The sequence below is a fragment of the Ursus maritimus genome, unplaced genomic scaffold (genome assembly GCF_017311325.1).
Source record: "Ursus maritimus isolate PB19 unplaced genomic scaffold, ASM1731132v1 scaffold_3, whole genome shotgun sequence".
NCBI lineage: Eukaryota > Metazoa > Chordata > Mammalia > Carnivora > Ursidae > Ursus > Ursus maritimus.
Window position 1 is genome coordinate 90,602,571 of NW_024425563.1, and position 12,518 is coordinate 90,615,088.

At 40.2% G+C, this 12,518-nt stretch overlaps 1 protein-coding gene across 3 annotated transcripts in view; it reads left to right on the plus strand.

Annotated features, from left to right (window-relative positions):
• The window catches only part of SUGCT (succinyl-CoA:glutarate-CoA transferase), a 678,964-nt gene that overhangs the window by 155,540 nt on the left and 510,906 nt on the right, over nucleotides 1–12,518 (plus strand). For all 3 annotated transcript variants that reach the window (XM_040644425.1, XM_040644422.1, XM_040644424.1), the window contains one exon: nucleotides 5,883–5,978. In XM_040644425.1, coding sequence (XP_040500359.1) covers nucleotides 5,883–5,978 — 96 coding nt within the window. The remainder of the gene's footprint in view (nucleotides 1–5,882; nucleotides 5,979–12,518) is intronic.

Consider the following 12,518-nt stretch of genomic DNA (forward strand, 5'->3'; position numbering starts at 1 on the left):
ACCCTGAGTGGGATCTGGGAACTGGAAAGAACATGAAAAACTAAGGAAATCTGAACATACGGGTTTTAATAATAATGCATCAGTGTTGGCTCTTTAATTGTAAAATATGGATCACACTGAGGTAAGATTTAATAGTAGGGGAATTGGGATGAATAAGTCATGGGGATGAAAGGCGCAGTAGGGAATATAGTCGGTCGTGCTGTAACAGCGTTGTATTGTGGCAGATGGCAGCCACACTTGTGGTGAGCACAGCATAAGTATAGAGAAGTTGAATCACCATGTGGTACACCTGAAACAAATGTAACATTGTGTCAACTAAAATTTCAAAAATAAATAAAAAATACAATCAAGCAGAGAAAAAAAAGAAAAGTAATAGGGGAACTGGGTGTGGAGTATATGGGAACTCTTTACCATCTTGGTAAGTTTTCTGTAAATCTACACCTGTTCTAAAATAACAAGTTGAAAAAAATTGTAAACGTTTCCCCACATGGTACTCTATTCTTCTGTTGTATCATTTGGAATGCCTGCTTTGTCTGCTATTACATATGGATATCGTAGTTTAACTTACCCCCTGTTTGGGGGTATATTGGCGCTGGTAGTTTGTACTTGCATCATTAGCCATACCTATGATTAGAGGAAGGGCTGTTTTTGACATGGAGACTTATCTTCTTTTGCTTTATCTTATTTCTGATTTCTTTAATTTTCTCTCTCTATTTTCCCTTAGGGAATGACTTTAAATACTTTCTATATGCTGATGACTCCAGCCCAAATGATTGTCTCACAGGCATCTCCAATTCAACATATGCAAAGGTGGATTCTTATTTTCTTTCCCTTCACCTTGTTCCTCTGTCTGACTCCCTTTTTTCTTTTGTTGCCTTCAGAGCTCACCCAGATATTCAGGCAGAAACCTAGGAATTAAGTGTAGCTCCTTCTTCTCCCTCACCATCTTATCTGCCCTCCTCCTCTCATACAGTCTTTCTTTCACATGTTCTGTCCATTCTGTCCCTAACATATATCTTAAACCCACTAATTTTTCTATTTCTACTGCCACCACCCTAGTCTGAGCTATCATCAACTTATGCCTGGACTGTCACAGTCTGCATAACTGGTCCCTTTTCTTTCTTGTCTCTGTTCAGTCCGTTCTTTGGATTTAATTGCAAGTGCAGTGGGAAGCCCTATGAGTTTTAAATAGAAGGATGATGTGCTATAATTCTTGATTTAAAAATGATCATGGTGAGAGGCACCTGGCTGGCTGAGTCAGTGGAGCATGCAACTTTTGATCTCAGGGTTGTAAATTCGATCCCCACATTTGGTGTAGAGATGACTTAAAAAAAAATAAAATGATCATTCTGAAAGGTGTGCAGAGACATTTCCCGTCTTTTTCTTGTCATGCTTCCGTTACATTGGTCTACTTTCAGATTTTTTGCCTTTTCCCTTTTTTTTCTTTCCTGTATGCTACTCTCTTGCCTGAGGGCTTTCACCCATGTTATTTTTTTTTGTTTTTAAACTTCTCCCCATGGCAGTGCCTGTAACGGGTTAGTTGTCTTCTCCACTTTTCTTGAGTCCAGAGAGGGCAGGCCTGCATCTTTCCATTTACTTTTGCATACTCAGTACCCAACACAATGCCTTCTACGAAGCAGCATTCTATATTTGTTGAATAAAGAAACTAATAATTATTGTTTTCATTTGTGTGCTTAAAAAAAATTAGTGTAGAAGCTCTATGTTAGGTACTGTGAGAACGTATGAAAGGTTTGCAGTACACAGTTCTTACCCTGAAATAGTTCCAATTTAAAAGGAAGGATAGCATCGGCTATGAATAATATTGTAGCATGGAGGAGGACACTGAAGTTGGAGTAGTTTAAAGTTCTGTCATTCGCCAGCTGTGTGACCTCAGATAAGTTATTTCCTTCTCTGTTTCTTTCTTTATCCTTCTTTAATATTAAGGGGTTTGGCTAGATTTTCCTGAGGTTTTGGTTCTCAAATCTGGTGTGCAGTGAATGATGCGTTGGTTAAATTATTTTTTTTCCCCAGGCTGCATCCCTGGAGAGTCTGATTCACTAGGCCTGGGGTGGGGTCCAGGAATTCTCTAGGTGATTATTATGATGCATGGCTAGGTTTAGGAACCAGTGATCTAGGTCTTCTTAGCTTTGCCATCTTATATGTGTTGTTGTAGTACAGGGTAGGCTATGAAGGTACAGCTGGAATTAGGCAGGTTAAGGTGTAGTGTTTATTCAGAGGCGGGGAAAATAGTTTTTTGCTTTGGCGATGAGAGGGACTTAATGGAAATGGTGGTGTTGAAAATGGGCTTTCAAGAGTGGATGGAAAGATGGGCAGGTGCAGAAGTGAAGCATGACTGGTGTTCAGCCCAGTTCAGTTGGAGGCCAGACTATGTGCAAGGGAGCAGGAGGGAAAAATCCACCAGTTATGATGTAATGGACCAGAGTTCAAGTGTTGTTTTCCCCACTTGTCTCGTCATAGTTGATTGTCCTTTTGGAGATGAAAGATTCTATTATTGCAGCTTGATCCTCTTTTGGTGGAAGTGAGACATGGGGTGGCAGACAGCATGGGGCTGCCTTGGGAAATAATTGGGTGTATTCTTCCATGATCATGTCTTTTGGGGCTGTGCCCTTTGAGATCCACTTTGACCACCCCATTGGTTTTCTGGTTAGACACACAGAATACCGGGACCCACTATGTTATCTAAAATAATAGTTTTGCTGTCAGAATGATTATTATTAAACCAAAGTTGGCCTTTTTGTTTAGATGAAACCATATAAAGGCAACATTCTGAGTAAATTATATAGCGTCCACATGATGAAATAATGAGCCTAAGTTTAGGGGATGAAAGTAATGATCTAATGCAATATTTAGAATGGATATACAGTATGTAGTTATTAACCTAAAAGTCACATCCTGCATTCTTTTGATTTGTGGAAAATTTGTCATTAATTGCCAGGAAGCCTGATTTTTCATACATAATCACGTCATAGCTGTTGACTTTCTCCCCCTTCTTCTGCCTTAAAATACTTCATTGTAAATAGTAGATTACTCTCAGATTTGCAGTGCCCCTTTTAAACACTGGGTTGCTAAGTTTAACCCTGTTGCTCTCTTTTTTATTAAAAATAGAATTCTCCCCCCACCCCCAAATTTGCCTCTGAATAGTTACTGACAAATCATGCTTTGTTTTTGGGTGGCCCTGGCTTAAAATCTTATCTAACTTTTCTGCCCAGTGGGAGCCTGCTAGTTCTGAAATGCTTTTTTGTTTTCATGAGTTACCATTGTGTGGAGGAAATTGATAGGGCATCTCTATGAGATGAGTTTTGGCTGTCCATTCAGACTTACTCTAAATAGGGCTACTTTTATGAAATAGTTGTCAAAGATACAGCTTAGCAAGGTAGGGTCAGAAACACAGAAGTCAAAATTGAGGAAAGAAAGAGGTCGTGGATCAGAAATGAGGCAGTCAGGCTGATCTCCAGCCTAGAATCCAGCCCATACCTACTCCTGTCAACCACCTCAGATCAATCTAGGATTCAGAGGTTAACCTGTGATCATCCAGTCAGTCCTACCTTTTTTTTTTTTTTTTTAAAGTTTTTATCTATTTATTTGAGAGAGAGAGCAGGAGCAGAGAGAGGGGCAGAGGGAGAGCAGGCGGGGGCTCGATCAGAGGACCCTGGGATCATGACCTGAGACAAAGGCAGAGGCTTAACTGACTGAGCCACCCAGGCGCCCCAGTCCACCACCTCCTGCAGCTATGCTAATGTTGGTCTATTGTCTATCAGTTGACTTTGAAATTAAAAAAGTAGGAATCCCAAGCCTCTTTTGATTCTTTGCTTGCAAAGAATTACCTTTATTAATGTGACTCCTTGGCCTCCAGTAACACCAGAGCAACTTGAAGAGTGACTTTCACCAGAACTTATTTGAAAGGAACAACCCCCACCCCCACTCCTAACAGAGGTAGATCAAAGAAGAACCTTTCTTAGAGAAAAATCTCAGACTTGAGAACATTTCCCCAATTTCAGGAAAAGCTTTTATGGGAAAATGACTACAATTGCATCCCTGGTACCTGCCAGACTATTAAGAACAGTACTCAGAGGTGTAGACCTTGGAAGCAGATGTAAGACCATTTACTGTTTTGCAAATTGTGTTCTGTGTTCATGCCACCCAGGGGGACATTGGAGACCTGCTTCTGCTTCAACCAGAACACTTGGGGTATTACCTGCTCACATTTTAGGATTTCATGCATTATTCGGTTTGATACAGGAATTCTGCTTTTAAAAAAAAAGAGATAGAAAACCAGCCGTTTTGGTCAAATGCCCAAGATTTTATAGAGAATGTGCCTGAAGGTCAAAGTAGTTCAATTAAATACCTACAGTCATACAACTACTTGGAGTTGACAGAAATGAAAAACCATGAAACCCCACTTCCCATCCAGTGCATTTTTTACTACAAAATGTTGATTTGATTTTGCATTTTGGAAGACACAGAAGTGATCTGTGAAAGGGTGATTAGCACTAGGCAGCCCCGGGCAGCCCTGGAATGCTCCATGGTTCAAATGCCTGAGACCAGATGGAGGTCCAGAAGTGGATGACTCAAAGTTTATTAGTTTTGCCACCTGGGCAGTACAGCCGAACCAGCTGCCATAAGGCAGTTCCAATTTCAACAGAGCAGTAAATGAACATAAAAATGAGTGTAAATCCCAAGAATAAAGTAAAGGAGAATGTCTGCTGCTCTAAGGAGATTCATGTAGGCTGAGCCCAGTCGATAGGGCTGTGTGGGAGGCAAGCTGCCGGGCCAGGTAGAGGCCAGTCACGGGTTGCCTTCCCAAGCCCTGAAAAACCACCCCTTGAGTTGTTCCAGGAGCCAAACTCAGTCTGGGATCTGTTTGAATTGCTGGCTTTGGAGACTCCCCATCACATCTGATGATCTAGGACGGGAAAAATGAGCCCATGGTAGATCATGATTATGTTACGAGGCCAGAAGCTTTTTCTCTGGAAACTATGGAAGGTTGTTATTAGGTTTGTCTTTCCACAGTTTGGGACCCTTGGAGGCATGGATATTTGTGGGAACATAAGCTCCTTGTGGTGGGTCACCGGGAATCAAGTTCATTATCCTCCTGTTATCCTCATATGGAATTGGATTATAGGTTTTCAAGCTATGTGTATGAAATACTGCAGGAGTCAGAGGTTGACCCTAAGGTTTTAGATGATCCTTTTAATAGATCTAGGTCTTTTGAACTGAACTAAGTATAATAATGAGGGTGTGGGATTAGGACTAAGTTGAGAGAGGTAAGAGCACTTTTTGTGTAAATGAGGATGATTCACTGGGGAATTTTAACAAGTCAAATAATTTGGATCCTCTGTGTCAGTAAGAATGCTTTGGGCAGCTAGTAACAGAAAACTTGACTGAACTGACTTAAACATAATAGAGGTTTATTATTGTTATTTTTGTCATGAAATGAGAAATTTAGAGGAATATGGCTCATGACTGGTTCAGCTGCTCAGTGATGACACAGGCTCTTTTGTTGTCATCTTGACAGTAAGTAAAAGGACGTGGGTGAGGAGGGGAAAGGAATGTACTGACTGCTGATGTATTTTGCCATAGTTTTGATGCTAACGGCTGGCCCAAGGTTTTATCTACTGGGTCAACCTGTCTTCAGGTGATCTTTTCGAGTGCCGAACGTTATTCATACTTACTCTCACGCAATAACGTAATACTACTCTTCCTTTCTTTGTATGATGATGGAGTTGTTCCTCTCTCTCTCTCTCTTTTTTTTTTTTCAGTGACATGAAATAAATTCAAATGAGAACTTTCGTAGTATAATCTTCTGCTTATGACTGTGGCTAAACTATCTTTTTTTTTTTTTCCTTCTTTTCTCCTGGCAGGTGGCATGTTTGACCCAGGTAGCTGCTAATTATCTTATTGGCCAAAAGGAAGCGAAACGTTGGGGCACAGCTCACGGCAGTATTGTTCCTTACCAGGTAGGAATGATACACACAACATAGGGTTGGGCTACTCTGATCTGCAGTTTTGGGAGATTATTTCCCTTTTTTAGAAAAAAAAAACCTTTCAGGATATTCTGTTATATTTCTTTGTCTGACTACAACAAGGTTCTGTTGTTCATTTTAAATTCTGTGTTTTGCACATTTCTTCATCGGAAGATTAGTAACAGGACACTTAAATGGATCAAAGGAACTTGCTGAAAGTGAGTGACTTTTGGCCTCATATGATGGTTTGTTTTTTTTCACCCCAAAGAAAAACTGATTGTAGCCATTTTATAAAGCATGGTTTGTTCACCATGTCAATTATAAACCAAATGTTACCTACCCCAGCTGACAATAATATTCTCACAGGGTTGGAGTAAAATGAAAATTTGCATGTGACGGATCTTTATTTTCAGAGCAAAGCAGATGGTTCAGGAACTGCTGTTCTTTATTAAGTGTCTAAACTTGTCCTTAGAAATTCTTGACGTTGGCTAGTGTGAGTGAATATGTGAAGGAACTGTGATCCTTCGCAAATGAAAATGAGAACAAAAACTCCAACTCTTCTTCCAAACCCCTAACCTTTGGCTTGACTCAGTTGTATTATTTTGCACTGTATTTACTGATATATCTGTTACGTCTTCTGTCAGATGTTGGAAGTTTAAGAGTAGAGTGTCTTTTTCATCACTGTATCCTTTCTCACATCCTGCAGAATTATGTACCAGGCACCGTATTAATATCTGTTGAATGAAGGAGTGAATTTTACTGTGGCCATTTTGGAGCGAGTGCTCTTGACAGAACACATCAAAGCCAGCATTTCCCATTTACCAGCAAATCCATCAACACTGCTAATCATCCTTTTAGTCTTAAGAACATTATTGCCTTCGGCCAGACTAGTTTGCTTCCCATTTTTTTAAATACAAATTTGAGCAATTCAGTGACCCAATATGAGCCTAGAATTTTTCTCTATTTCTATTTATGGTCTCTTTACACGTCAGGCGTTACTATGATTTCCCTGTAGAACTGCCTTTTGACATAGTTACAGTTGTAGAACATTTTCTTTAGTGCCTGCCCTTTTTTCTTCAGCAGCGCGTTTATGACCAGCATTGGTGACATTTTGGTTCCCTACTTCTGAGCGCTTTGTGGCTAACCCTTACACTTCTTAGCCAGACCTACCACGCTTCACAAAATTGACAATTTTGTACTTTTTAGAAATCATCAAATTTAGCCTTCTCACTTCTCAGATAGGAAATTTGACACCTGTATTGAATACATGGATGCCAAGTCTGATCTGCCTCCTTGTGGACTAGTCTTTCAGATCCTGCTACCTTTGACAGGAGGGCGCTGTGATTCCTTCTACTCCAACCCACACCCTCCCCATCAGACTTGCTCCTAGCTAAAGGGTTGCATCAACTAACTGAGCCTCATCATTGACAATGGAAATCCCATTCACAGGCATTTTAGCAGAGGGAAACGTTGGAACCCATGGGAATTCATCGCTAATAATGGAAGTCCAGCCTTAAGTTTTTGGTGTGTGGAGAAAGTGTTTTTGACTTGGAGCTCTTTCTGGTATAATTCCACATCACATCACGTGAGAGGTGTTCACTATGTTCTAGTATAAGGTTTATAGTTTATTTTTTGCTTATTTTTTTTTAAAGAATGTCTTTTAAAAAAGTTTGTCGTAGACCTCTGCTGTCCCTCCTGAATGTTCGCACCAAGAGCGCTGACATCTTGGGTATGCTCTCAAGTATTTCACTGTGAGGTAAAAAGAAATTTAGAATCCTTGGCTTTTATTATGCTAGGCAAAGGATATGGGAGATTCTGTGTGTGTGTGTGTGTATGTGTGTGTTTATATTCTTTAAAGACAGAACGATACTTTTCCTGCTTGAATTGTCCCAGTCACATAAAGTGGATACTGTACTTATTTGATCTAGTTGATTGCAGCTTTATTATCTGTAAGAAATAAGAGAAGATCTACTAGGGTCTTTCCTCAGGAACTCAGAATTAATTTGTTTCCTCTTGGTAGAGGACTGGTTCAGCACTATGATTAAGGAACAAATGCAAATTCAGCTTGAATGAAACTAGCATACTAAGATGGATCCTAGATATGCTTCTAGACCTTGGTCTGTTTTTAATTTTTAAAATAGATTTGGGAAATATTTTTATGGGTGAGTGCCAGGATAATTATAATTCAGTTTTCTATAATAATTATAGCTTTGCATCTAATATGAGTTGTCTGAGTTTTGAGCTGAAAGTCTGTAATGGAAGACCCTGATGGTCTCAGGAATTAGTTCAGTACCCTGCTCACTCTCCTTAATTCTTGTTGAACCCCATCTGAAAGATCACAGACCTTGAATGTATGAATGTAAATTTCTGAAAAGTAGTGATCCTTGATTTGTGTGTTATTTTACATACATGCAATTTTTAATTTCTCAGATTGATTATCCACTTGTGTTCTTTCCTCACTATTCTTTGCCAACCTTTGAAAATGAGTAAGCTAAGCAAAAGTAGACAGCATTGGGATAGTCCTTTTGCTGCTTGTTGAACATATTGGTGGATGCTTTTCAGATTTTTAGATTTTATTTATTTATTTATTTTAGAGTGGGGTGGCGTGGAGAGGGAGAGAGAGGGAGAGAGCGAGCACAAGGAGGGGGAGGAGGAGGGACAAGCTGACTTGGAGTATGGAGCCCAACTCGGAGCTCGATCTGACAGCCCTGAGATCATGACCTGAGCCAAAGTCAAGAGTTGGATGCTTAACCAACTGACCCACCAAGACACCCCGTGACAATTCAGATTTTTAAAAAGAACTTATAGATTTCAGTGCTTCCATTACCGTTGGGCCTTGCCCCTGGGAAACACAGAGCCCAAGGGATTAATAATATGGGGCTCTATCCCAGGACCCCAGGATCATGACCTGAGCCGAAGGCAGAGGCTTAATCGACTGAACCACTTAGGCGCCCTGAAATGTTTCTCAGCCTTTCAGACAATTATATTTATGACAGGAGGGTTGTGGGGGATGGGAGAGGAGAGTGCAGAGAAAGCAGTTGGTGGGTCTTTAAAAAGAATATCTTTTATTGTGTAACATCGTTATCAGTGGGGCCACTCCCTTTTACATATATGGTTAACATCATAATCCCCCTACTTTCATAACCTGCTTTTATCCAAAACTCTCTCTCAGATTTCTTCAACATCCTGGGAGCCTGTAATCTGCGTGTTCTCCTCTGTTTTGTGGGCTCATGATCCTCACTGACCTCTAGCTCTCTCCAGTATCATAAAAGATCCACAAATATGTTCATGAAGAGAGGAGACTATACTGTATATTTTCAAGGAAAATGGGGGAGATTTTTATAGACGAAACTTGTACAGCCCCAGATAGGAGGCCTCACCTTTCTTAACCGTATACTTTGGCTGCTACTAGGGAGTTTCACTTTCCTGAAGAGCATATGAATCTCCCCATCCTTTCTGTTCTTCCTCTTCCTTTTTGTTTTCTGCTTCTCTTTGAGGTCAATGAGTTTCTCTACTCTTAAACAGAATTATTGTGTTTGCTGGGTGGCCACCTTTATCCTAGATGCTTAACGATGTACTTACTGCTTCTGTGCCCTAAGGAGCATGCTGGCGTGCGGTTCTGATGGCAGCCTACTCAGCTCTCTCTGTGTTCCTGATAAGACCATCTCTCTCCCAGTCTGTGCTGCTTGCAGCAGGCCCTCACGGGGAGCTCACGGGGTTCTGTATGCTCCTCGTAAAACCACAGCCTCTTCAGTGACAGTGTCGCCCTCGCGATTGGTATAAACTGCCCAAGAGACCCATCTGGAGGAGGAGACAAACGCAACTACCTCCTTCCCTTAAAAGAACAGCAGTCCCAGCATCCTTTACACATTTGCCTCAATCACCACCAGGACTCCAAGCCTTCCAGGTCACCTGTTATGACCTGGACAGTCATTCCCATATGGCTCTGTGCATCTCTTCCTTTGACCCAGTTATTTCTTCTGTCAACAATCTTGGTGGCTTTACAATCCATGTAGATGACCCCAGCGACAGCCTGGCCTCTCATTTCTTTAACCTCCTGTGGCTCTTAATGATTTTTCTTGTTTTCACTTGGCCACCACTCAGGTATTTCTCAGACTTTCACACGCATCTGAATCTCTAAATAGAGATCTTGTGAAGATGCGTTGCCTGATTCCAGGTGATATTGATGCTGTGCTAGGAGCAATAAGGTTCCCGATCGAGACTTTATTATTCTTAGGGACTATACCATCTCCTTTGTATTCAGCAGGCAGAATCCCACTGCCGATTAAACTTAATTCTCCTTCTATTCCATGCCCACAGTCACGTAGTGTATGGCTGGTGGAAAACATAGCTACCACGTTGACAATCTCACGCTCAGTTCATGACCGTCTTTCTCAAGTGGTCCCTCAGCCTTACCCACAATCCTGGCACACTACCTACAAATGTATTTTCTCTGAGATGACTATTTCACTTCTTTTCCCTCCTCAGATCTTCCCCTCCTCCTCATCCTTAGCCAAAGATGGTTTCTTGTTTCACTGAAAACGGATGCAGTTGGAAGAGAACTATTTCATCTCTCCTCTGCCATACTCCCCAAGCTCCTACTTGTGTGTTCACTTCATTCCCTCCTGTCACAATGGATGACTTGTACTTTTCCGTATTTTCCCTACTTAAAACTCCCATATTTTCCCTCTTGCACCTTATCTCCTCTAACACCTGCATTATTTATCAGTGGGTAATCATATGACCATGTCCTTAACCTTAAAAAAACCCAGCAACCTTCCTTAGACCCCCAGGGCATCTTTTTCCATCCACCATCCCATTTCTCCATGCTCTTCTTTACAAAATTCCTCAAAAGAGTTTTGGCTGTTATCTTACTTGTACCTCACAGGCCAAGAGATGTTATAGTCCTCAGTCCTCAGCAGTTTGGGTGCTGTGAAGTAACTAAGGGAAGTTGACTTTCTGAGCAGTTCATTAACATGACTCTTTTTATGCTTTTTCTTGAGCCTTTCAGATGGAGGGCCTTCAAAAAGAATTATTCCTTTAAATGGCCTGATAATTCACATGGCAATTTCTTTTAAACCTTTTTCTTTTTATTTTTTTTCTTCCCTGGAGTACCTTCTAATTCAAGAAATTGAAGAAAACAATTATTCAGATGATTAAATAAAATCATGTCTCCCTTCCCTCAGTTTGGGCTCATTCAACCAAGGAATAGAACAGGAAGCTGTACTGTGTTATTTCTGGTATGGACATTATACTGTATATTTAATTTGGCACAAGCAGAGACTCAGACAGGCAGTAAATTCCAAGTTTGAAGAGATGCAGCACTTTGCTATCATTCCTTAGAAAACGTTAAAATACTGTTCAATCATAACAGATTAGGTAAGCTTGGGAATCTTTTTTTTTTTTTAACCTGTGTTAAGGATTTTTCAAAAAGTGAAAATGTAAATGATATACATGTGCCTCTTGTGTGACTTTTTTTTTTTACCAGAGTTACACTATAAACCAATCACCGAAGTTTGAAAGTATAGTTTGAATGTATTGCATATTTAATTTAAGTGATACCTTGGTAATAACAGTAAAATAATGATGCAGGCTTCCATTGAACATATACTCTGTCACCATTTTATGTACATATATATATATGTATATATATATATATATATAATTTTTTTTTCTTATTTTATATTGACAAAAGGGAGACCAAGAGAGAGAAAACAACTTTGCTATGGCCGTAGGTAGAAAGTCAAAGAACCTGGATCAGAGCCGTGGTTTTAATATTTCAAAACTTGTTTCCTTTCCTGCCATATCCAAACTTGTCGTTCTTTTGGTGCTTGATACATTGTGGATGCCTGTCTTTTAGTTTCTTTGATAGATGGTAGAATTCTTTTAATCTTTTTCCATCATCTCTTTGACAAATAACCTATTTATTATGATTCTAGAAGGTATCAATCCTTATAAGTGACCTGGAAATATATTTTAATTCTGAGCTATGGGACAATTAATTGTAGGTTTCTGTCCACCACGTTTTCAATTTATGCTTTCAAATGACTCTTGATTCTTCATTTAAGCAACAATTTCTTGAGTCTCACATGGAGTAGGCAGCGGTTTAGTTCCTGAAGGCTTCCAGGTGAAGAAGAACTGGGCGCTTGATCTCAAGGAGTTCAGAAGCCCTACAGCGGGCGCAACTGGGGAAGTGTGAGCTTTGGAGTCAGACCTGGGTTCATAACTTGGCTCTGCTACTTACTGACTGTGATATCATGGACAAGTCTTTTAATATCCCGACTACTAGTTGCTTCCTATGCGAAAAGGTCAATAATGATGGTTGTTTCCATGTTTTTGAAGGAATTAAATGAGATAGCGTATGCTAGGTGTTTTGTGCCGTACCTGACTCTTGTAAGAATTCAATGGAAAGTGGCTTCTATTATTATTTTTGTTGACTTAATGATTATAACTTTGTAAAATAGTTTCTAGGAAGCTACCAAATAATCTCTATGAAAACTATGCATGGCAGCTTAGGGGCAGAGAAAATAAAGA